The 26691-nt window shown below is 43.4% G+C and overlaps 1 protein-coding gene and 1 long non-coding RNA gene across 2 annotated transcripts; both read left to right on the top strand.

Annotated features, from left to right (window-relative positions):
* The first annotated feature begins 2943 nt into the window (after window positions 1–2943).
* LOC120969770 (uncharacterized) lies at window positions 2944–4367 on the top strand. The gene is made up of 2 exons (XR_005764126.2): window positions 2944–3480; window positions 3576–4367. It is a non-coding gene; the product is annotated as an uncharacterized lncRNA (long non-coding RNA).
* An 827-nt stretch (window positions 4368–5194) lies between these two features.
* Window positions 5195–9148, top strand: LOC141026931 (uncharacterized). Its single transcript, XM_073503816.1, has 13 exons — window positions 5195–5272; window positions 5475–6221; window positions 6327–6479; window positions 6574–6831; window positions 6945–7149; window positions 7238–7315; window positions 7379–7453; window positions 7573–7921; window positions 8019–8214; window positions 8319–8411; window positions 8499–8755; window positions 8850–8925; window positions 9029–9148. Exons 1-13 carry the CDS (start codon window positions 5195–5197, stop codon window positions 9146–9148), a joined length of 2685 nt encoding a protein of 894 aa, XP_073359917.1.
* The last annotated feature ends 17543 nt before the right edge of the window (window positions 9149–26691 follow it).

Below are 26691 nucleotides of genomic sequence, written 5' to 3' on the forward strand. Positions count from 1 at the left end.
ATGATTAGGAGACAGGTTCATCTGCATGCTCTAATATGATGAATCAGGAGAGCTATACATGTTCTATGCTATTTTACCTGAGAGAGAGAGAGAAAGAGCAGCAGGAGTGATTTAGCTAGTTCATGCTCTTAGTACTTGTCCTCTCATGTCCGTGTTCTTCATCCTGAACTTAATCTCAAAGAGTGATTTGCTTTTGTGGTGTTATGAACGCTTATAATATCATGACCATGTTGAACTCGATGATATCTTTGCTTCTGGTACAAGTGAATGTTTCTTCTTTAAGCTAGTGTTGGTGGTGATTAGATAGCGGTAATGACTATGATGATTAAATAGTGGTAATGACGACTATGATGATTTTTAGCTAGCTAGTATACTGTTGTTGGTGATGATATGATGCAAGAGTTTTTATATTAATATGATGATGATGAGTTATTATATCATTTATGAAAGAAACCGCGGATTAGTTTCAACTGGATGGATCCTAGCTAAGTGATCAAGTATATGCCATATCCATATTATACTTGATCACCTAAGTATCCACATGCATCTAGTGGAAACTAATCTGCGGTACTTTCACCTAATGATTTAACAACTCATTATAATGTAAAACAATCACTAAATTAAATTAAAAACACAAAATTAAAGGAAAAATAAAACCAAAACACCCCCAAACATTTAGTAACGGTTGGTGTTACCAACCGGTACTAATGTCCTACACGTTAGCGCCGGTTCGTGCCGAACCGATACTAAGGGGGGGGCTTTAGTCCCCACCCTTTAGTGCCGGTTACGGAGCCGACACTAAAGGCCTTTACGAAGTGGGACTAAAGCCCGGTTCTGCACTAGTGTTAGCATCTTTAACCTTGTGAACTAGGGTGATAATCCCATAGTTTAATCTTGTGATGTCCAAAGTCCCAGATTGAAAATCATCCAGTAGGCCCTTGAGATCCCCCTTCACCAACTCCCAAAAATTATGATAAAATTCCACTAGTAGTCCATCTGGGCCAGGACTCTTGTTTTTTTCCATATTAAACACCACATCATGTAATTCTTGCATACTAAAAGGTTCAATCAATGTTTTAGCCTGTTCTTCAGAAATTCCAGGGGCACTCTGGATATCTAAGTTCACAATCAAAAGTTCACATTGACCAAATAATATTTTGTAAAAAATTGTGATATATTTGACCAATTCAGCATCTTCTTCAATCTCCCCTTCCTCTTGACTCAAGGAGAATATTCTGTTATTTCTCCTCCTTCCATTCACCTTGGCATGGTAATATTTTGTGTTACTATCCCCATCTTTAATTTCCCCGTCTTTATACCTCTGCAACCATTTTATTTCTTTCTGTTTTATTATTCTTCCCAGTTGGCCCCTCAACTCTTTTTGTTTATTTCTGTCGTAAGCAGATGGTCCAAGAATCTCAGCTCTTTTATCATTATCATTTAATCTGGATAAAATTCCTTTCTTCAGTTTTCTGTACCATGCATCAGAGTTAAGTATCCATCCCCTCACTTTTTGTCTAAAAATTCTTAATTTTTGTTGCCATCTCTCAATGTGACTTCCTGTAATTTGGATAACCCACACCTTATTAACAAATTCTCTGAAGCCTTCTTTGAGCATCCAGGAGTTTTCAAATCTAAATATGGGAGTAGCAGTGTTTTTATCCCAAGTATGTAAGATGAGGGGGGGGGGGGGGTATGGTCAGATAGCTCCTCTCCAAAGCTTGTACTGTGGTTAAAAGGTAATGCTCTTCCCAGTCCAGGCAGATCAGAATTCTGTCTAACTTTTCATATGTGGGGTCATACTGGTTGTTAGCCCAGGTGTAATTTCTCCCATTTAGGGGTAGCTCTTTCAAACTAGCATGTTCAATAGTAGCATTAAAAACAAAACTCCAGTGGTCATTACTAGTGGGTTTATTTTTCTCATTACTTTTTCTGATAATATTAAAATCCCCTCCAATCACACAGGGCATAGCTGCATTTTTTGATACATCTTGGATAATTCTGCTAAATATGCAACTTTACCAGCATTTTGGGCATCCCCATATACCACTACCAAATTCCAATCAAATCCCCCCCCCCCCCCCCCCCCAGAAAGATTATGTAGTTCTGCTTTAGAAAAATCAGATTTAATAGTTTCCTGGATTCCCACAAAGTCCAGTTTCCTATTACATATAATCTCTCTAAGAAAATTTCTTTTAGTATCATGGCCAATGCCCCTAACATTCCAAAACATTCCTATCATTTTTTTCTTTTTATATCTACCCTTTTTTTCTCCAATGTGAGCAGCTGACTTCACACAAGAAAATCCTGGTGAGCCAAGCTACTTTTTTTTTTGCACTAGTGAATATGCTTTTGAGATGAGAGAAATGATCCATCTCAATTTCAGCATTAGAATGATCTTCATCATAACATAGTTCTCTGAGATCAGCTTCTCCAATATCAATGAGATCATTTTTTTCAGTCTTCTCATTGCCCTCTTTTTTCTGGGATATGTGTTGATGATAAAAATCCTTTCTGCATTGTTTCATCTTAGCATTGAACAACCTTAATCTATCCTAATTTTATCGGGGCATATACAGGTCAAAAAGGAAAGCAACCCATTGAGTAATTACTACAATGCGCATACCTCTCGATCGTATGATTGATCCACTTGGCGAGAGGCAGGTCGATCAGGTGTCTCTGCAGTGCCTCCAAAAGTCCATGAAAGACATGAAAGTGGGCTTCCTCTCGATCGTTTTAACTACTTCAATACTGTTGCTCTCGTGCCCAACATCCCTGCCCCGAACACATGCCTGCTCCAGCACGTAGTTACTGCTCGTCCACCACCTGTGCCGGCTGCCAGTGCATGCATCTTGGCTCCGACCTGACCTGCCACCTTCCATTAACTTTCTCAAAGGACATGTCCTGCATCTAGGACGGTACTCCTACGATAATTGCTAGGCGCGGACGAGCTCGCGCGCTCCCGGAATCTTCATGCGTTCGATCCGCTGGAGGCGCGAGGTGCCCGCTGTATTGTACGTGACGGGTGAGGACAGTTAATGTGCGTACGTAACGGGCAAGAGACGTTGGTGGCGCGGGCGTTAGACGAGGATTTCACGGTGTTTATTTAACGCGTCGTTTGTCTACTGTTCTGGACTTGTGTGTACCGGAAGTACGAGATGGCCTGTAACGGTGAGGTACAGTAAGTAGTTGGCCGGCCCACTGGATGTATTTAACGCAATCCATGGGTGCTTCTGGATCTGGTCCCCATTCGATCCGCAAATCGCAAGACGAAACCCTAGACTCGCCCCACAGTTTCTTCTAGGTCGTCCCAAATCGGAGAAGATAGAACCCTAGGTATCGAAGATGGCAGATCCAGTAGCGGATCCAGCTGCTCTGCCAATCGTGCCTTGTCCGGATTGCGGCAGGAACGTGGTGACCTACGTTGCTAGGCGCGGGAAGAACGCCGGTCAGCGTTTCTACAAGTGCCGGAATCACAACGTAAGTCAAGTTTCTTGGATTGGGTATGGGTGTTTTTTGAGATGTTTAGCTAGGTAGATTATCACGAGGTCCGTGTTCTTGTGGATCCATTGCAGCCTTCAGCGGGCGGATGCGATTTCTACAGGTGGCAGGATGGCTATGCGGCGCATCTCGCCAATCTTGAAGGAGGAGAAGCTGTTGTGGGTCAAATCGGTCGAGGTCAGATGTAGGGTGGGCAAGCGGTCTAAGCTCAAGTTGTGCAGGCGCTTCACGGCTAGCCGGTGCAGCAAAATGGGCCGCCGGAGGCGTCGCAAGCTGCATCGTTTGCAAGTGCGGTTGCAGGATATATGCTCGCGGCTGCTCCAGTTGCCGGTCGGCAGGGTGTGACCGTCGCCGACGCCGCCTCCATCAACCTGGTGGTATCAGTAGCAAACCTGATAATTGGGGTGGCAATTCTGCTGTTGCTTGTGGCAGATGTTGTCCTGCGCGTGGTTAATTAGGCGATGTGGCCGTTCTTATGTGGCCGAGATGGCAGCGTGGTTAATTAGGATTAGGCTTAGTGTTATGTAATAGTACGTTATGATTTTGTAGTTGGTCGAAGCGTGGACGCCAAGTGTGAGTGACGATGTAACCATGTAGTGCTAAGTGTGGACGAGCTGCAGATGTAATGTCGTGTTATCTAAATGCTATGGATGAGCTGATGGTTTGATGCCTACGGTGTGTGAAATATGTCGTTTTTTATTCTGTCAGAATGGGAGTTAGGAGAGAAGGCTTTTTAGAATGAATGTCATTTTTCTTTTTTGGATTTTAAGTCGTGATTTGTAGGAGCTGGCGTGCATGTCTGAAACGGATGGTCACCAAGAGGGTTAACCATTGTTTGTATGCAGATATTCCGGCATAATTTTTTTTATCCCTTTTGTGTTCTATTGATTTAGTATTTACATTTATTCCTGTACGGCAAAGATATATTTTTAAAAATACAAGCTTAATATTTTTTATATGTGTCCACATTTTTTTAGATGCATATTTTTTTAGTATGTTTTTGAAATACCCGATAAAGATTTTTTGAAAATAAAAGAATTACATCTTTTATATTTATGGTCAACATTTTTATAAACACAGTTAAATATTTTAAACAGAAGTGTTGCTTTTTTATGGGTAGTCATTCTTTTTTTTACGCATTTACATTTTTTTATAGTGGCTGACAACATTTTTTGAATACTTGTTTTCACCATTATTCAAATGCTTGATAATTTTTATAAGTAATAATTAACCCCTTTCACACATGCTTTATATAATTGGTATACACTCTTAGGCAAGAGAAACATTTTATTTATACACTTTGAACATTCTTTGCAAATGCTGATTAATTTTTCTTACATGGTTACCACCTTTTTATTTGCAACTTTTTACATTTCTCAAATGATTGATTATCCTTTTCATATACTTTATTAACAATTTTTATGCAAAAAATTTATACTATCAGATGCTTGCTTAACATTTGTCAAGCACAAGTTTTTTTGTTTTTTAATATCCGGTCAGTAATATTCACGCATAGGAGGTGAAACAAGCGTGTAACAGTAGTACTCCTCGTCCCTCACGGTTATTGGGCTGTCCGTTCATGTGGGCTGGCCCGTCGTCCGTAGACTGGCCTGGCTCATGCATCCCTTGGCATCTAAATCGCCCGGAGCCTTGTCGAATGTGCTCGACCACCTACCCCCTTATCCGCATCTGAATGGCTATCCAGTCAGAGATGCCACAGCCGGAGCTTCAGTTCAAAGAAAGGTCGCTGGATCTGGATCTCGTGAAGCAGGTATCTGCTCCGTCGGCTCTGAAGGCAGGATTGCAGTAGCTGCTCGGGTGCTGCCCTTGGCGCCTCGTCACGCGGGTATTCGCTGGTACGTTTTTCATGGCGTCGGATCTAATTTCGGTTGTGGCATGTAGTTTTGCATATAGATTTTGTAGCTTGGAATTGAGGAGTAGATCCATGTCGTGATTCAGTTGCAATATTGTAGATGGACGAAGAGTTTGAGGACCAAGATTTTTCTGATGGAGCGGTGGGTGAGGGAGAGCCTGCACTTGATCGGACTGAAGAACATCAGCCAGTTATTACTTCTCGGTTGTCAGTTAAGCGTGTTGTAGAGATGGTCGCAAAGTTTGACGAATACAAGAGATGGCTTGTAACCGAAATTGGTTTTGGTGCAATCCTGAAGATCCCAATGCTTGTCAAGTTGGATCTGAGGATGAGTGCTTGGGTTATGAGGAAGGTAAATGCTCGGTGTCGTGTAATCGTCATTGATAATGACAATATGGTTGGTTTCACAGCAGAAGATTTCCACAAGGTTTTTGGCATCCCATGCGGGAATCGAGATGTGGGTGGCAGGGATGCACAAATTTCTCAGTCTACAATCAATTTCATCAAGCAGTCAATTGGGATGGATAGTACAGTTACTCATAATCTGAAGGCGGCTGAAAGTGTTTTAAGTAGAGATATTTCAGAGGATTCGAGTAAAATTGAAAAGGATTGTTTTCAAATTGCATTCGCCATCTTTGTCATGGGCTATTTGATAGCACCGTGTACCAAGCATGACACCATGATGATTGATTTCTGGGGTGCTCTGGCCAATCCGGAATTGATCCCGCAGTTCAATTGGTGTGAGTATGCTATGCAGAAATTGATGTCAGCTGTTGTGAAGTTGCAGAATGATTATCAAAGCAAAGCGGCAACGGTTCATATGTTTGCGTGCCACCTTTTTTTCCAGGTGAACACATGTTTTAGTTTTTTATAGTTTGGGTGTGGATTTTCATGAAGCGATGTGTGTGTACTATTGAATTCTTGTTGCTTACTTGATTATAATCCATGGCAGTTTTTCTTGCTGGACAACATTGACCTTGGATTGTTCAATATGCCGCCATCTGAATTGCCCCGCGTGCAGTGTTTTGAACAGAAAAGGTTTCGACAGATGATCCTAATGGTTTATGGCATGAAGCATGGGAAGTGGGGTTATGTCCCTGGAGGGGTATGTTTTTTGTAGTTGTTGGTCTAAAAATTCAGTTCGGTAGAGGTTGAGAAGTGATTGTGTTTGTCTATGTTTTTTTGTTCAATGCTTGTAGGTGCGGCCTGCGGAGCTAGTTATGTACACGCGGCCAGACATGACGCGCCAAGGACGCATTGACTCCCATGCATCATCAGGTTCAGTGAAACAATCAGTTCCAAGGGTGCCTGATAGAGTGGACCAACGGACTTTGGATTTGGGTGTGCATGCAACGACGGCACCAGCTGACTCTTTGGGTGATGTGAGGTCGGCATACCATTCACTTGGGCCAAGGGATTTTGCAAATCATTTGCGCCGGACTTGCTATGGCGATCCGGTAATTTTTGTTCATCTAATTAGGTGGGGTTGTGGGTGGGTAATGCAATGACTTTTTATTGTTGAAATTTTGATGGATATCGGTATTTAAGACAAGCATTGTGCATTCTGCAGGTCCTTGAAGAGCTGAGCCTGATGCTGAAGCAGCAGAATGCAAAGTGCATGCTGAGCATGTCGTTGCTGCGGAGTAGGATGCAGTCTGACATGCTTAGCTTTGCTGATAGAATTGTATTACTTGTGCGGGATCGTTGTAGGTGCTGTCAAGCGCGCGGGCTGTCAAAGTGTGTCACACTGGATGGATCTTCCAAGTGCTCTGATGGTATTTTTGTCCACCATATCTGAGTATACGAGTTCATTGAAAACAATCAGGATAGGATTGGTTATGGTTATTTTTTTTATGGATGCAGATGCTCAGGCCATGCATTCAAGGGTGATCCCGATGGTTGCTCGGCGGCTCGAAATGTCGGATGATGAAGGTGCCGTAGGTGTGCATACATTGTGGAGGTCAGCCAGATAGGATGTATGTTAACTTTAATTCGTTCATGCAGGTGGTAGTTCAACCAAGGCCCATTTTGAACGTAATTCAGTGAAGAAGCCTCGGGTTGATTCTTGTGATGTGCGAGGTGATCAAATTTTTTTATGCGTCATATTCACCTCATCAAACTGCTGTCGTCGATGTTTAATTAAGTTGGTTCTTGTAGTCAACACGGTTTAATTCAGTGTGTTTTGTTTGCTGTGTTAGATCTGAAGTTGGGGTCATCACAGCAGCCAAATGACGCCCCTGTGTATGATAACCCAGTTGCTGAGGAACGACAAATGGAAGAGAAGAATGTAGTATTAGACAGGATTATTCTATATGCTCGAGTAATTACGGACACGGTTAACTGTCTGTATGACATTGGAGAGGGCGAGCCCAATGTTGTTTATTTTGGGACCATGGTAGCTACGTTGCCGAAGAGGAAGTATGCTACCTCTGCAAGCTTTGCACGCAACCCATGGGTGAGTGGGTGTCTAGCTCAGCGCCCACCAATCCCCTTGGTGGATAAGTTCTATAACTGGGTATCTGGAAACAACGATTTTGACCTTGACAGGTATAATGTTGGTGTTCTTTTTTTGAAGTTCACGTCGTCAGTTAGACGGTTAAAGCAATTTTATAAATCGCGCTTATGTTTGTGTGATTTTATGCAGCATGTGGATTGAGCATAAAACTCCGCGGATGCTTTGGGTAAATGTTGTGTGTGTTCAGCAACAATTAATTGGGGGACATCCTCTTGACCATGAGGTAGCTGTGCTTGCAATCAGGAGGTTTAATCAGCTTGATGTTGGTGCACACGCTGTGAACCAGTATATGCTATGGAGGGAAGTACTTGAACCAGATTTCTCGGTCAGTATCCCCTTTTTCCTTGTTTTGGGTAGATATCTTGTAAATGTTTGCCAGGTTGCAATTGGCCATGAAACGTGTTTGTTTTTTTACTGTGTCTATAACAGACGCATGCTCTTGCCGGGGAGAAAGTTGTGCATATAAAAGCTATTCAGTTGCAAATTTCGCAGGCTCTTCATGATGTCACGGCATGTCAGAAGGTAAGGTTTCGGTCAGTATCTGTCAACTAGTTTGCAATTTCGTTAATGTGGAAAAGTATTATTCATGCAAGCGTTTGTTGGTTGCAGTTCTTTGTGCCAGCCATTCTTGACCATGGTTGGGAAGCATACATGTGGGATATGATTAGGAAGGAGATTCACATACTGGATCCTTTGTGTGCTCAAATAGTGGGAGCAGAGCAGCGACATACAACCCATCACGAGGTGGTGTCACAGATTCACAATGTGCTATTTAGTTGCCTTAACGAGTTCTTTGCAAAATGGCACTGCACACCTGACAGATGGAACCGGAAGTTCCCAAACATAACCCGGGAAGTTTTTACAAGGTAAATGACACTTTGTGCCGGACATATTTTTTCGCAGATTTTTTTACATGCTCGACAGAGAGGTGATGCATGCACACTTCTGTATATGTGACAGGGATGAGTCTGGTATCTGCATGCTGAATGCGATCAGGCAGTACGACGGTGAAAAGATGATGTGGCCTCTGACGAAGGTAAGAGAATCTGTCATTTTTTTGGTCTTCTCATATGATGTGCCTTTTTGTTGTATCTCAAGATAGATGTTTGTGTCATTGCATGTGACAATGAAATGTGCAGAAAAATTTGGCCACTTTCCGAAAGACAACTATTTTTGAGCTTTTCCGTCTGCGAGATGAGCAGGGGAATATTGTGGGTGATGATGTCTTGCGTGCTGCTCTGGAAGGAGGCGAGGGATGAGGACATTTGTATTTGTGTAGGTCGCGTGGAGTTTGCTTTAAAAATGGTGGATTGCTTTGATGTGGTGTCGTGGGCAGAGGATATCTAGTTATCTTGAATAAATGAACATAGGTTTAATTCTCGTGTAGTATGATATTTTAAATGTGTGGACGTATGACATGTATGGAGGCTGGTGCAGTAGTTTGTGTGGATTTGGTTGAGTTGGGTCTGTCTGAATATTTGCTTGTCTGGGATTTATTTTATGTGTATCAAGGGAGAGGATACTATTATGAGTGGTTGGTAGCTGTTTCAATATCATTTTTAAGGTCTTAGCATCGAAGGTCCCTTCTGAAATGGCAATATCTCCTGCATGCGCTAATTGTGTGACGAATGAAAACATGCATCATTTTGTTTCAGATGCCTCTGTATTAAATATCTACACAAATTGACCTGATGAATTTATAACAAAAGAACCCTTTCCGTGTGTGTGATCATTTTTTTCACAGTCTCCTGTTGATTGCCACCAGTCCCCCTCGTCGCTTCCCTGCGTTTCGCACACAATTAAAAAAAACACGATGCGTCTAGATGGAAATGAGAAGGTCAAATTTCATTTGTTTCTTTTTTTTATTTAACCTTTTGTCGGTGAACACTCATGCATTTTCAAGGGTCATGTTTTGATGAACGAGTAATTGTGCTTCCCGTTTTCCAAAAGGACTTTAGTTGCCTATGTTCGTTTTGTTTTGATTATGATGGTAATTCAATATGATGTGGAGTCACTGTTGACAGATTTGTTATTTCAATCTAGGAGCATATAAAACTGTTCCAAGGTGCCATCGTGGAAGTTTGTAGTCTTGCTCATATGTACAAATTCATGATCCGTAGGTAGTTGCCAATGTTGCGCGTGTTTATGCATGAGTGTGAAATGGGCATGGGCATATATGTGAATGCGGATTCAGTGGTTTTGCACTACATTCCTTCTTTTTTAAATAGATTTTGGAGAAAAATATAAAGATGCACAATAGCAGATGTGTTAACATGACATAGGTAATATGTTGGTTATATTATCATATCGCGCATTTTCATAATTTTAAGCAAGAAGGCAAATTGATTATAATGGGTTATATCTAAGATAACATTTAGCATAGCAATTTTCCGGTATAGATAAGATAAGGCAAATTCATTGTACTGGAAGTGTCAACCAGATAATAGCATATCGGTTCAATGCAGCATAGTAGTCGATTACATGGCAGCAAGGCCAGATAGAAATACTTGTACTGGTAGTGCATAAATAGGTAGAGATAAGTCTTAAAGCAGAGAGCAATAAACAAGCATAGAGTGACTTAGTCATGGTGATACTATTAATCCCTCTGCACAGGAAAGCTTGTCCAAAGCTTGTAACTCAAACGGATGTAACATCAATTTGAGGGGCAAGCTTTTCAGCACAGAGGGAGTAGCCGCAACCCTGTTGTATCGGTCATAGGTTTGATATTGGTTTGTTTTTTTGAAGCAAGCAACTCCTCCTAGTCCTGCTTCCCACCGCAGAGGTAGCTGGCCAATTCAGCCTTGTTGCCTTTCATCATCAGGACTTCATAAGCCATTTGTTTCCTCAGTTGTGCAATGATTTCCTAGGAAACATAGATGGAAAATGCTTGAAGATGATGTATAGAGGAGTGAAATATAAAATGTTATTGAATATGTACTTTGCATACCTCAGTAGGAATTATTTGCAGGATATCTCCATCAAACTCCTTTATGTAGTGTAGCACATAGAATCCACTGTCAGCTCTGCATTTGTTTTTGGATCTTTATTAGGTACTAGGATTAGGAGCACATATATAGAAATGATGGGGGTATTGCATAGTGGACTGTACTTGCTGCAGCTGGGGTGCATGCCATAGTTGCACTTGTAACTCCATGGAAATGTTGAAAAATGCCAGTTTGGATACCATTCACGAAGACGATTGAAAAGGGAATCTAGTATAAGTTCAGCCGTACGCATATGTTTGATCTCCATACTTCCCTCTTCTGACATGGTAATAGTTGGGTCCATTATGAACATCGTTTTTTCAGCTATGTCAATTTGATAGAGGCACCATGAATCGTCGATAATGTGTACCACCATGAACTGAATAAGGAACATGGATGAGTTATATCAGTCTTTTTTATTGTGTAACATTCAGTTAGCAACAAGCAATGTATTGGTTTTTATTGCTTACCTTTTTGCATTCTTCCAGCTTGTAGGGGAGGTTTGTTGCATTGAACATCCAGAAGAGTGTGTCTATCTTGTGATGGTCCTGGCAGTTGATGGCTTGTTCCTGTAGGACACATTTTAACAGATGAATAACATTATGAGGTATGGATGAGGATGGAAGTGTCGCATATGAGAAGTGTGTTGTGCTGAGACTCACCGCAAAGCTTGGGGGAAATAGCTTCCTCCACCGAGGAGTTCTGTATTTGTATAGTTTGCTGTCCTTCATGTCTAGCGCCAAAACACCTGCTGACATCCCGTTTGGTTTGAGGTCTTTATTTTCACCATAGTTCCGCAGGATCGAGTGGCCAGTCATCTCCAGGTGGCACGGGTCATCAATTGAAAGCCATTTCCTATTGTTAGCACACCATCAATTTCAGTTATATTTATATTACAATTAGAAGTGCAGACTCAAAGTTTGCAGGTACATTTCAAGATGCAAGATATAAAGAGATGAAGCTGTTTGGTAGCCTGCAACCAGAATTAATTTTTTTCATGTGCACTTGTGGGTTTATTGTCAACGATAAAGATGTTTATCAGGTGAGAAGATGATGTGCTTTTTCAAAAGGTTCAGATGCGATGTTGAGCTGAGTAGTTGACGGCAGAGCTTATTTGCTGAAAAGTTATGAATGTATGGCAAGGAGTAATGCTCACATGGAACGTTCACTCAGCTTGCATTTTCTTATCTTCTTGTACCACTTGTCCACATCAATGGGGGGATCTGTTGTTATCCTCAGAAATTTTGCTACGTGAATGTCTGGCTCTATTTTTGGAGCTGATGAATTGTCTGCAATATATGTCAGGAGTAAATGTGAGTTAGACAATGACTGTACACAAAGAATAACAGCTTGCTTCTCGGTAGCAAAAACCATATGGATGATATGGTACATTGGTGTTGAGAAACAAGATTTTTTTTTGCATGGGATTATCATTTGGAAAGCAAGAGAAGTGGAGATGGGAATATCAAGGACATGGTGATGGATGGAATGTACCTTTATGCGCTGGGTCAATGTGAATACCAGTGATTACCACAGCTGTGTCAGCATCAATAGCTTCCAGAGATTTGATTTTAGGAGGCCTGACCTTTACGTGATCTGCACAGGTGTATGAACAATTTTTGAATCATTGCCAAATTGTATAACATATGTACAGGGCGAGGAGGAGATTTTAAAATTTGACAAGTTAGATACAGGTAGGCTTGTTTCATCACATTTATGGTTCTAAAACAATTTTTTTATTGAAAGTTATGTGATTAGATAGAAGTTGCCATGCATTTGCTTGTACCTCTGCTCCTTTTAGCTTTTTCACTAGGTGCAGCTGAATCAGTGCTTTCAGATGTAGGCCGCCATGGGTCTGATGAGTTTTTGTTTGTTTTTGTTGGAGTTTCTAATTCTGCCACGTCTACATTATCTCTGATAGCTGCAAGTTTGAATTTTTATGCAAGAGCGTCAAAGCAATGATGTATTTGAAATCATAATATGCTCATAGAACATTCGTTCATACGTTTCTAAACATAATTGATGTGTTGTGTGTTCATACAGGAGAGAATGGTTAATGGACAGTAGCGACAATGTACCTTCATCGCGGAGCAGTGTGTGAGTAAGAGTCACTTCAACATTAGTAATGTCTCCAGCCTCCCCGGCAACTGTATGGTGAGCGGGACATATTATTTTTTGCAGCTGGAGTTTTTTTTTGGTTGATCGGTTGGTACATCAATGGTACAGCGTAGAGTTTTACCTTGTGACAACAAGTCTATGCCATATGTTGTTTTTTGTACGGAAGTTGCTGGGCTCATGTCCCACAATGGTTGATTCATTGCCAAAGTTCTTGATAGAACTGGAAGAAGGATCAGTGTAGTTTAGCATTTTGGAACATAGAATGAATGAGAAGGCAGGCGACATGTACCTGTGTCCGTGGATGCACTTCATGTTGTTGCAGTTTCTATAGCTTGCTGATTAGCTACAGCGGAAATGACACGTGGTGTGCGTTGTCGTCGTTTGTAAGTTATCACGACAGCAGGATCTGATGGCCTTTTCATATTAGACTGAGTTTGAGCTGATGGTGTACTACACATAGTCTGGACTTGCCCTATAAGAAGGAGATTTATGCAAATTGAGTTATATGCTTGCAGGCTGAGGTAACCAAGCAACAAAAAATGTGTATCACTGATACCTTCTGTAGAAGTGCCGGCAACATCCTTTTTACCAACAGCCTGCTTTGCCTGAGGTGCATGTTTCTCTGTTTTATAGTCAGGGGGTTGATCAACAGAAGCTGCTTCTGATGTTCTATGCCTCTTAGCGTCTACCATCATTACAATATTTGATCTCGGACGTTTCATTGTCCACGTGGGATTTTGAGTGACTTCAGTGATATACCTACGGCTCCTTAAATGATAAGGTGTCCGCGGAAAATGAGCTGATATTGGCACACCTGCAGATATAGGAAGAGCGTGGACAGAATGCTTAGTCTGAACTGTGACTTGTATCACAGAATGTTTAGTCTGAACTGCAGATTGGTACCTTTGTTGCTTGGCTCATTGTCGGGAGATATATCAGTGAAACGAAGCACACGAGGCGCAAGGGGCACCTTTGTTACAATGAGAGTTTCTGCTTCTCCAGGAATGGTAGGTGCTGGCAATCTAGCTTCAGGAGTCTTCTCAACACATGGAGGTTGTTGATCTGTTGATGGGATGACAAACATTAGACATAATGCGAGCGGTGAGTTGTCATTTTAAAAAGGAAGTGGATGGATGAAAGGGTATGTTATGTTAAGTACATGTTTGAGAGACTGATTTAGCCATTTGTACAAGAGTGCGTGCGCATGCATTTGCAAATGGCGATCCTTGAGGGAGCTCTGTCTGCAGGGCTGTATCAACAAGCATGAAGTTTAGATATTCTGCTGTTGTTGGTACAATGACAAAGCTAATCAGAGCAAATTTTCCATGACTCACGTGTTACGAATCTTGGGGTGGAATTTGTTTTTTGTAATTCAGAGCCAGTGCAGTCCTGTTTCTCCCTGCGTGCCTTTGCTAATTGTTCTTCATGGGTTTGTGTTGAAGCTTGCACCAACTGCCCTGCTGATGTAGCTGGAAGAAGCAAGGGGGGCACATATAATCAAGTGGTTAGTAATTTTTGAGCGGTAGTAATGAAATGGAGGAAAAAGGAGTGAGATTTTGTCAGGAACGAACATTGAGTAACCACAAGAGCTTTTGTAGCGCCGACCAAGGGGCTTGGAGTTAGCCGGACACGTTGTGTGCTCAACCGTGTTTTTTCTGTAGCGGCAATCAAGGCCATGAACTCATCATACATCAGAGAAGCAGCTTCCTCGAGATCGCCACAAATACGATTAATAAGAGTTTTGCAACGCTCTTGGTGTTCAGCAGACAACACTTCATCAGGAGGGCAGTGATTTTCAGCAAAATGCAACACAGCGCTCCGCATCCGAGTGCAGACTCTAGAAGTGATGTAGTGACGGGCAGCAGTCTTGACTGTCTGAATTGGAATCATGGACCCCTGGAGCAGGATTGGATGGATATACACGACCCTTCAGAGGCCCTTGTTAAAGGTTTTGTCTATTTGTGCATGTCCATCAGCAATTTTAGTTAGATATCGTTCCTAATGTAATAGATTGATCGGTTTTGAAAGGATAGGATTAGGCACTCACCTTCAATCTTTTTTCTGGATCCCTTGCTATAGTAAATATGTCCTTCAGGGTGTCATTGCTATATGCAGATATGCGTGGCCAGATACTGGCTGTCATGTTGGTTTCAAAATCAATCCATTCCGCAAAGAACACCTGAAGGAGATGAGGACAAGAATTAGCTTTTTGCATTAGCTTTTGCATCTACTTTTTGGTAATCATGCACAAAGATGAAAAGGACACAATCATAAAGAGCTTTTTTCATTATTCCATACCTGAAGACATAGTTGAAATCCTCCCATTGGGCACGCCCCTATTTTGCTTTTGTTTTTTGTAGTGAAGCTGCACATCTTTTGTGTTCTGCATGATGTGGTCAATGATGAACTTCCCCCAGTTAAATGAACCAATTTTATCTGGCTTAATGACACAGTGTAGCACCTCGTCAGGCACTAACCCACAGCTGGCTTGCGGCGCAATCATCGTTGCACACACAAGGAGAGTGTAGCCGACATTTGTTGCGTCCAAGTACTTTTTATTTGTGGAACACGCATCTATGTTTCTAAGTACTGTCAGCACCTCCTTAACCTGGATTTTCCCTCTTTTGGCCCTTCCCTCTGCCACCCGATCTATCCCAAGTAATTCTAGAACAGCAGCTCGATTTGTATTGATCTCGCTTTGTAGGGTTTCTGATACTAATGGGATGGGCGTAGATCCTGATTTTATCCCCGTAACAAACTCTATAGCTGCTTCATTTAGGGGTCTATTCTGGCCATCTGGGAATGTCATGGTTTTTTTATCTGTATCGATGTTCATAAGCAAACTCCAGTACATCTTGTTGTCTCCTCCACCGGATGCACGAGTCGTTAAGAGGGATGCTAGGCCAGTTGGTTTCACCTGTTCGTACATCAGGGGCGAGAGGGTGCCGACGTACGCAGTCGTGAAGCCGCATCGAACATTGGGGATGTCATCAGCGTCAGAGCCTTGCAAGCCCGTCAGCTTGTGCGGGCCGCTCCCCTTCCTCCTTGGAACTTCGGCCACCAATGCGTCCGATCCGTCTCGATCTGGGTCGGCGCAGTCGCCCTCTTCCAGCGGGGGCATCGTGTTGCAACCACGTACGGACGAGCTACCAGCTGCATGCAAACACGCCGTAAAAAATGCAATTAGATGCGAGATTAGATGCAAGCTACAGTGCTACAGTGCAAGATCCATCTCAGAGACAGAGAAGAAGAATGCGGAAGCGAAGACATGTACCTCGCCCGATGGAGCTTCACGCTCCGCTGAGCTTTCCGATTCGGTCAGCGGCGTCGAGTCGAGTTTACTGCCGCCGTTGCACTGAGGGGCGGGAAGGAGCGCTGTGAGGAGCGCGGAGGGGCTATTGAGGAAGAAGAAAGAAGATGTGGCCTGGATTGCTAGATGCTCGTACCAGAGCGTGTAGATAAGGCAAGGGTTGGATGCCGGAAGCGAGGCACGCCCGCATGTACAGTGTTCAGTTTCACTGGGCCCAGCTTCAGCGACGTACCCACTGCACGGTCTCATGGGTTCGGACCAAATTCAGCGCACCCGCTTTTTGTTGCCTTACCTCATTTGTAGCCAACCCGAATCTCGAGGGCGAGATTCATCTTAAGGGGGGTAGGTTTGTAACATCCCAAATTTCCAATTTGGAATGTTATACATTAGATCATCATTGCATAGCATATTTTATCGCATTTTGGCAAATCCTCAATAAATCCTAAGCAACTCAAGGACCCTCGGAGAGAGTTGGGGATTTTCCCGATTTTTCATATTTTATTTTTATCAAATAATAAAACGAGGATTTTTGGTTTTAATTATTTTCTCTCTGAAAAATATTTCACATTAAAATAAATGAGAGGAGAAAATATGACTTCTCCAAAACAATTGAAATATTGGAGGAAAAATATTAAAATCATATATTGGACTTTATCCGGATTTTATTTGCAATTTTACTTGCATTAAAAAAATTGCACGTTTTCAAAACTGCATTTTTGGCCAAGAAAAATGTTCACCTTGTTCTAATTATTTTTATTAGACGGGGAAAATTTGTTTTATCATTTTTAGATTTTTATTTGTTTTTCCCCGATTTTTTTTAGATTCGGCGGAATGTTTGCAAGAAAAAAAAACCCGCGCCCGACCGGGCCAAGTCCCAGCTGAGCCAACCGGCCCACCCGCGTCGTCTCCCTCGCGCGCATGCCCCGCCGCCGCCGGAGTCCGGCTCGGACACGCCCCCGCCGCCGCCTTGCCCCCTCCTCCACGCCACCCCCTCCCCCTCTTAAATACCCCCCACCCCGCCTCCTTCTCCTCACCCCGCCGCCGCCCCAGCCCGCACCCGCCGCCACTCGCCCGTCGCCCCGCAGCCGCGCCGCCGCCGCCCGCCACCCCGCAGCCGAGCCCGAGCCCCGCCCGAGCCTCGCCGCCGCCCCGCAGGAGTCCCGCCGGAGCCCGTCCCGACAAGGTACCGAGCCGCCGCCGCCTTGCCGGTTTTCTAAAAAAAACCGTTCGGTTTATTTTTTTCTAAACCCTAGTTTTCATTTTTTTCAGATCGGTTTTTTTCGGTTTTATTACTTAGTGAACGTTCACCGACCCGTTCGTTTTAACGAACGTGTTCGTCGGATTTTCCCTGTTAACGAACGTTCGTTCGTTTAACCGTACGTCAGTTTTCTTTTCGTTGGATTTTTCCGCGATTATTCCAGATCTCGATTTCCGATCAGATCTTCGTTTTCGTTTAACTTTCGCTCGTTTATCGGAATCAGGCGATTCAAGCGCCTAGAGTTTCGTCTCGAAATTCTCTTTCCGTTTAACCTACTCAAACAAGTTTTTTCTACTGTAAAATTTGACCTAGATCCAGATTAGTAAACGAAGCTTGTTTCTTTCGCCGTTTGACTTTCGTTGCTTCGTTCGATTTGATTCTTTTTGCAAACCGGAGTTCTTAAGTTGACCTTTCTGGTTGGATCTTTTATTCGAGTTTTACCTGTGCATTAGATGAGTAATTATTGTTTGCTTGTTTGTTGCGATAGAGTACCCGGAGTGCGCCGCTTGTTACTTCGAATCTTGTAGCGACCAGACCTCAAATGGCCTGTGCTGCTGTGCACCAGTGTCATCCCTGGATCAGTAATGCTGACATGCACAGTACAAATGGAGGATTTATAACAGAGTAGCAATCACACACTTATTACATCGAATAACTCCGAAGAGTTTAAGTATGAAAAACATGGCTTAAGGCCATCTAACAACGATAACAGCGGAAGACTTGGAAGATAAGTGAGTCCATCACTCCAGCAGCATCACTGAGTATAAGACCACGACCTAAGGCACCTTACTCGTCGTCTGAAAAGTCTGCAACATGAAACGTTGCAGCCCGAAAACGGGTCAGCACATAGAATATGCTGGCAAAGTAACACATAGAGAATAATGAACAATAATAATGCTATTCTACATGCATATATGGCTGGTGGAAAGCTCTATGGTTACAGTTTTGCGAAAAGCCAATTTTATCCTACTTCAAAGGAATAAATTTTATTTAACTATCATGGTGGTTGAAACATTGAGAAGGTACCTCCAACTCAATCCCAATTAAGTATCATCTTTAACCCAACAAAATTAATTATAAGTATCACGGTGATGAGATTCAAACGATAATCCAGGTACTAGATACTCAAGTTGTCCATAACCGGGGACACGGCTAACCATGATTAGTTTGTACACTCTGCAGAGGTTTGCGCACTTTTCCCCCACAAGACTCGATCGCCTCCGCTTGATTCTCGCACTACATGATGTTTGAGAAACGGATGACCGAGACACAGTCTTTCAGAAACAATCACTCTTTACTCTGGATGGACCGGTACACCTACTTTCCCCTACATCTGCTAGTCCACCTCTTCAAGAGATCTTGTAACCTACTCAGCTATGCTAGAGCCCATAATAGCTTGTGGCTGCACACGGAAGTTTCTAGCATGAACAATCTTATGATCCCTTTGAGCCTGGGTGGCGGACCTTATACATACAGACAACACTGGGTTCTCCAGGTGCCTCAATCCACCCAGATGTGAGTTTTAGTTGCCACCTTAAGTTGAACCATTATTAAACATCTCACATCTGTCATGAATGTCACTCAAACCCAATCCACGTCTACGAGCATAGCATGGCAATAATAAAAGCAACGTAGGAGTAACTCCCAAGGGTTTGAATAGAAAACAGGTAATAGGTACTACCTCAACTACTTCCCAATACCCACAGTTTATTTAGATCCTAATCATGCAAGTGTTTGAGGAAATAGATCTAATGCAATAAAAACTGGGTATGAACGGGGTATGATCAAAGTGTTACTTGCCTTGCTGATGATCCGAAAAACCTAGCGAGTCGAAGTAACAAGCGGCACACTCCGGGTACTCTATCGCAAACAAACAAGCATACAATCAGTACTCATCTAATGCACAGGTAAAACTCGAAGGAAAGATCCAACCAGAAAGTTCAACTTAAGAACTCCGGTTTGCAAAAAGAATCAACTCGAAAGAAGCAACGAAAGTCAAACGGCGAAAGAAAGAAACTTCGTTTCCTAATCTGGATCTAGGTCAAATTTTACTATAGCAAAAACATGTTTGAGTAGGTTAAACGGAAAGAGAATTTCGAGACGAAACTCTAGGCGCTTGAATCGCCTGATTCCGATAAACGAGCGAGAAGTTAAACAGAATCGAAGATTTGATCAGAAATCGAATCTGAGAAAATAACGAGAAAAATCCGACGAAAAAGAAAAACGGTCGAACAGTTAAATAACGGACGTTCGTTAACAGAGAAACACCGACGAACGCGTTCGTTAAAACGAACGGTTCGGTGAACGCTCGCAAAATAATGAAACCGAAAAAAAACCGATCTAGGTTTTTTTTTAATCGAAGGGTTTTTTTTTAAAACGAAAACCGGCAAAGGTCAACGGGCATCGGGCAGTACCTCGTCGGGCTACTCCGGCGAGGGCTCCGGCGGGGCTCCGGGCTCGGGCGCGGGGCTCGGGGCTCGGGGGGGGGGGGGGGGGTGCGGCGAGGCGAGGGGCGGCGGCTCCGGCGGCGGCGGCGGCGCGGCGAGATGCGGGCGGCTGCGGCGGCGGTGAGTGCGGCGGCGGCGGCTTGCGGGTTGAGGGAGAGAGAGGGGGGGCTATTTAAGGAGGGGGGTCCGAAGCTTGGGGAAGGGGGCGGCCGGGGCGGCGTGGCCGGGGCGGACTCCGGCGGCGGCTCGGCGCCGTGCGGGAAGAGGAGAGGCGCGAGGCGGGCCGGCGCTCGGCTGGGCTTCGGCCCGGTCGGGCGTCGCGCAGTTTAGTTTTTATGTTTTTAAAATAAGTTCCGCGGAAAATAATACGTAGAAAAATAAATAAAAATCGGAAAAATATGAAATAAATTTTCCCCGTCTAGTTAGAAAATCTAGAATAGGGTGAACATTTTTTAAATCAAAATAAATATTTTGAAAACATGCAATATTTTTAATGCAATAAAAATTCCAAATAAATTCCAAATAATGATTTTAACATTTTTCCTCCAGTATTTCAATTGTTTTGGAGAAGTCATGTTTTCTCCTCTCGTTTTATTTTAAAGTGAAATATTTTTCCGGAGAGAAAATAATTAAAACCAAAATCCTCGTCTTATTATTTGATGAAAATCAAATATGAAAATTCGAGAAAATCCCCAACTCTCTCCGAGGGTCCTTGAGTTGCTTAGGATTTATCGAGGATTTGTCAAAATGCAATAAAACATGATATGCAATTATGATCTATGTATAACATACCAAATTGAAAATTTGGGATGTTACAAACCTACCCCCCTTAAGATGAATCTCGCCCTCGAGATTCGGGTTGGCTAGAAAACAGGTGGGAGTGGTCTTTCCGTAGATCTTCCTCTCGCTCCCAGGTGGCTTCATCGTCCGTGTGGTGACTCCACTGGACTTTGCAAAACTTGATAACCTTGCTGCGGGTAACTCGGCTGGCATACTCGAGAATCTTAACTGGTTTCTCCTCATAGGTCAAATCACTTTCCAACTGAATCGCTTCCAGTGGCACAGTATCTCTCAGTGGTATCTCAGCCATCTCTGCGTGGCACTTCTTCAACTACGAAACGCGAAATACATCATGTACTCCAGACAATCCTTCGGGCAATTCCAGCTTGTAGGCAACTTCTCCCATACGTTCCAACACTCTGTATGGTCTGATAAAACAGGGTGCTAACTTTCCTTTAACTCCAAAGCGCTTCACTCCTCGAAGGGGTGATACTCGAAGGTACACTCTGTCTCCGACTTCGTGAACTGTCTCCTTTCGTTTAGAATCAGCATAACTCTTCTGCCTGGACTGGGCTACCTTGAGCCTATCGCGAATCAACCTCACTTTCTGTTCAGACTCCTTAATCAAATCTGGTCCGAACAACTGACGGTCTCCAACTTCGTCCCATAACAACGGTGTTCTACACCTCCTTCCGTACAAGGCTTCGAAAGGGGCCATTTTCAAACTGGTTTGATAACTGTTGTTATAAGAAAACTCCGCATATGGCAAATTGTCGTCCCAACTAGATCCATAATCTAGTGCACATGCTCTCAACATGTCCTCCAAAATCTGGTTGACTCTCTCGGTCTGTCCATCTGTCTGTGGGTGAAATGCTGTACTAAATTCCAACCTGGTTCCCAATGTTTCATGTAGCTGCTTCCAAAATTTCGAGGTAAATTGGGTTCCTCTGTCTGATACAATGGTCCTCGGAACTCCATGCAAACATACTATCCTGGTCATGTATATCTTTGCCAACTTAGCACTGGTGTAAGTGGTCTTCACTGGAATGAAATGAGCCACTTTCGTCAATCGATCAACTACAACCCATATCGAGTCATAGACTGAACGAGTCCTGGGTAATCCTGTGATAAAATCCATGCCTATTTTATCCCACTTCCATTCAGGTATCGGCAATGGCTGTAGCAAGCCTGCTGGCTTCTGATGTTCTGCCTTCACTCTCTGGCATACATCACAAACTGCTACATACTCCGCAATATCCTTCTTCATTCCGGTCCACCAGAAAGTATTCTTCAAATCCAAATACATCTTGGTATTCCCTGGGTGAATCGAGTACGGTGAATCATGGGCTTCCTGCAAAATCAACTTCCTGATCTCCGGATCATTTGGCACATATACGCGGTCCTCGAACCATAAGGTATCGTGCTCATCCTCACGAAATCCCTTGGTTTTTTCCTTTGCTCATCTTCTCCTTTATCTCTTCGATCTCCTTGTCTGACTTCTGAGCTTCTCTGATTCTTTCCATCAAGGTAGACTGAATCTCCAATGTCGCTAAATAGCCTCTTTGGACTATTTCCAAACATAGCTCGCGAAGGTCCTTGGCTATCTCCTGAGGTAATTCTCCTGTCATGAGGGTGTTGACATGACTCTTGCGGCTCAACGCGTCTGCTACTACGTTAGCCTTTCCGGGGTGATAATGCAATCTCATATCATAATCTTTAATGAGCTTCAACCATCTTCTCTGTCTGAGATTTAACTCCTTCTGCGTGAAAATATACTTCAAACTCTTGTGATCCGTGTACACCTCACAATGGTTTCCGATGAGAAAATGTCTCCATGTTTTCAATGCATGCACTACGGCTGCTAATTCCAAATCATGCGTAGCATAATTCTTCTCATGGGGTTTAAGTTGTCGTGAAGCATATGACACAACTCTTCCTTCCTGCATAAGCACTGCTCCAAGTCCTCGACGAGAAGCGTCGCAATAAACTTCATAGTCCTTGCGTTGATCGGGCAGAATCAACACTGGTGATGTAACCAATCGTTTCTTCAACTCTTGGAAACTAGCTTCACATTCCTCAGTCCAATTGAATTTGGTATCCTTCTTCAATAGCTCAGTCATGGGCTTAGCAATCTTCGAGAAATTCTCGATGAATCTCCGGTAGTATCCTGCAAGTCCAAGAAAACTCCGGATTTTCTCCAACTGTCGTGGGTGATTCCCAACTTGTCACTCTGTCAACCTTGGCAGGGTCTACTGCTATTCCTTCTCCAGAAATAACATGTCCAAGGAATCCAACTTCCTTCAGCCAAAACTCACATTTGCTGAACTTGGCATATAACTGATGTTCTCTGAGCTTCTCAAGTACCAATCATAAATGCTCCTCATGCAATTCTTCATCCTTGGAAAAGATTAAAATGTCATCAATGAACACCACGACGAACTTATCCAAAAACTCCATAAACACTTTGTTCATCAGGTTCATGAAATAGGCAGGTGCGTTAGTCAGTCCAAATGACATAACGGTATACTCATACAATCCATATCTGGTGGTAAATGCCGTCTTGGGTATATCCTGCTCTCGACTCTTTAACTGATGGTATCCTGATCGTAAATCGATCTTGGAAAATACTTTAGCTCCTTGCAAGCGGTCAAACAGATCATTGATCATCGGCAGTGGGTACTTGTTTTTGATGGTCACTTCATTCAATCCTCGGTAATCAACAACCATCCTCAGCGATCCATCTTTCTTCTCCACTAGAAGTACTGGTGATCCCCAAGGTGACGAGCTTGGGCGAATATAGCCTTTATCCAGTAACTCCTTGATCTGCTTCTTAATTTCCTCCAAATCCTTTGCGGGCATCCTGTACGGTCTCTTAGATATTGGTCCTGTGCCTGGCAAAAGTTCAATAAAAAACTCAATGTCTCTATCTGGTGGCATGCCTGGCAACTCTTCTGGAAATACATCCGGATAATCCTTCACCACTGGTACTTCCTCCTGTACAACTCCTGAGAAGGAATTCACTTGAGTCCTCTTCGGCATATGCCGGGATACATACTTGATCCTTTTTCCTTCTGGGGTGGTAAGCAAAATCGTCTTGCTGGCACAATCGATGTTCCCGCCATACAACGATAGCCAATCCATTCCCAAAATCACATCCAAACCTTGCGATTCCAAAACAATGAGGTCTGAGGGGACAACATGCCTACCAATGGCCAACGGTATCTGAAAACATCCTTGGGTGGCCATATACTCTGCTCCTGGCGAGGTTACTAACATAGGGGTTTTGAGAACTTGGGTGGACATCTTAAACTTGTTTACGAATCCCCTTGATATGTATGAATGCGATGCACCAGCATCGAAAAGAACGGTTGCAGTATGACTTAACCAAAAACTTACCTATTACTGCATCAGGCTGAGCTTCAACCTCCTCCACGCTCACGTGGTTCACATGTCCTTTGTTGAACGGGTTCGGCTTCTTCCCAGAGCTTCCATTGCCATTTCCATTTTGGGCTTCGGGACAATCAGTAGCGTAATGTCCCGTCTTCTGGCACTTGAAACAAGTAATGTGACTTAGATCTCTCTTGGTTGGGGTAGATGGGTTGGTGCGGTTCTGTCCGTTTCCTCCTCCATTCCCGTTACCATTCTTGGAGCCATTATGGTTGTGCGAACTACCTCCTCCATGGGTATGCTGAAACTGTCCTCCCGGCTTCGGCGTAAATCGTGGCTTCTGCTGGGCTCCAGAATTGTACTTCCCTTGTCCATACTTCCTCTTACGGTTTTCAATCTGTTGTTGCTTCCCTTCAATCATGAGAGCTCTATCTACCAGCTCCTGGTAGTTGTTGAAGGTTGCTACCATCAACTGCATACTCAGTTCATCATTTAGTCCTTCCAAGAATTTCTCCTGCTTGGCAGCATCTGTAGCAACGTCATCTGGTGCATAACGTGCTAACTTACTGAATTCCTCCACATACTGGCCTACGGTGCGTCCTCCTTGGCGTAGGTTACAAAACTCACGCTTCTTCATAGCCATAGCTCCTGCTGAAACATGAGCTGTACGGAAAGCTTGCTGAAACTGGTCCCATGTGACAGTGTCAATAGGGTGCGTGGCTGTATAATTCTCCCACCATGATGCTGCGGGTCCATCAAGCTGATGTGCGGCAAAACGCACTCTTTCCGCATCTGTGCATCCTGCAGTGGTCAACTCCCTTCCAACTTTGCGGAGCCAATCATCTGCAACAATCGGCTCGGTGCTACTGAAAAACACCGGCGGTTTTAGCCTTAAGAAGCGGGCTAAGTGATCAACAGGTGGTGGTGGCGGTGGGTTGTTGTTGTTGTTGTTGCCTTGGTTCTGCACTAACACTTGCATCAGGGCATTCTGTTGCTGAATCAATTGGGTGATCTCTGGCGGGAAAACAAATCCGGTGTCGCGTCTCGGAGGCATCTGATAGGTTTAGAAAAGATGAGAGTTAAGAATAGAATGAGGTCTAGAGAGAAAACACTACCCATATGCTCATGAGACAAATTCAATCAATATCACTCAATCAATCCAAACAGGGCAAAACAATCGATCTAACTAGCGTTACAAAGTGCTTGAACTATACTATTAATGGGGGAAAACTACTACTGATATGGTGGTCTACTAGAAATTCTGATCCGTTGAAGACTCCATGATGTCTGCTCCAGCTTCATCAATCCAGTCGTCTTCACTTGGTTCCGAGTCGGTGTCGTCGATGATGATGTAGTTATCCGGACAAGTGCATTCATCGACTTCTGCTTTTGGCACTGGATTTCCAACGAATGCTCCAATCTTCTTCTCCAGGTCGTCAATCTTCCCTACTAGTGCGTTGATTTCCTCCAAATAATCTTCGCGTGTAGCCTTGAGTTCTTCTTGGAGTTCCTTGATCTTCGTTAATGCCTTCTTCAGTTCTTCCTTGTCCGTGCACATCTGGTTCTCCTGGCGTCGAATATGTTGGTTCTGCTCCTGGATGAAAGCTGCAATTGATCCATCCTTCTTGGTCTTGATCATCTCCCATTGCGCGTCTCGACGTCCACAAATTTGGTAAATTGTATCCTTAAGTTCCTGGTGATAGACTTCTCCAATGCGTCCCATGGCGATGTGTGTGGCCATGCTCTTCCCTAAACTCCAAGTTGGTGCTTCGAAAACCAATCTCATGGGTTCCGTAATTGGCACAAACGTCCTTCCTAGAATGATAACTTGAATCTTCCAGCTCTCCTCTTCAGGTAAAGTGGCGTTGTAGGTTCCGGTGATGCTTGGTATTCCTATGTTCAAGTACTTGGTGACTTCCTTCAAGTGTCGACCAAACGGCGTGTCTTCATCTGGTTGCATGAACTTGCTCCTTGCATTCGCCATTTCCTAAAAGAGTAGAAAAAGGAGAGGGGTCAGAATTGAGAAGAGAGAAGCTTTCTAGGGCTTAAGCTTAGTGGTCGTGTCCTACAGTCAGCGTGTGCTCTGATACCAACTTTGTAGCGACCAGACCTCAAATGGCCTGTGCTGCTGTGCACCAGTGTCATCCCTGGATCAGTAATGCTGACACGCACAGTACAAATGGAGGATTTATAACAGAGTAGCAATCACACACTTATTACATCGAATAACTCCGAAGAGTTTAAGTATGAAAAACATGGCTTAAGGCCATCTAACAATGATAACAGCGGAAGACTTGGAAGATAAGTGAGTCCATCACTCCAGCGGCATCACTGAGTATAAGACCACGACCTAAGGCACCTTACTCGTCGTCTGAAAAGTCTGCAACATGAAACATTGCAGCCCGAAAACGGGTCAGCACATAGAATATGCTGGCAAAGTAACACATAGAGAATAATGAACAATAATAATGCTATTCTACATGCATATATGGCTGGTGGAAAGCTCTATGGTTACAGT

Source organism: Aegilops tauschii, chromosome 7 (genome assembly GCF_002575655.3).
Source record: "Aegilops tauschii subsp. strangulata cultivar AL8/78 chromosome 7, Aet v6.0, whole genome shotgun sequence".
NCBI classification, from domain to species: Eukaryota; Viridiplantae; Streptophyta; class Magnoliopsida; order Poales; family Poaceae; genus Aegilops; species Aegilops tauschii.

Coding starts and splice junctions, on each gene's coding strand:
- LOC141026931 (XM_073503816.1), top strand. CDS start 5,195: ATGGCTATCCAGTCAGAGATGCCACAGCCGGAGCTTCAGTTCAAAGAA. Junction 8,215..8,318: donor TACTTGAACCAGATTTCTCG/GTCAGTATCCCC, acceptor TGTCTATAACAG/ACGCATGCTCTTGCCGGGGA. Junction 8,756..8,849: donor ACCCGGGAAGTTTTTACAAG/GTAAATGACACT, acceptor TATATGTGACAG/GGATGAGTCTGGTATCTGCA.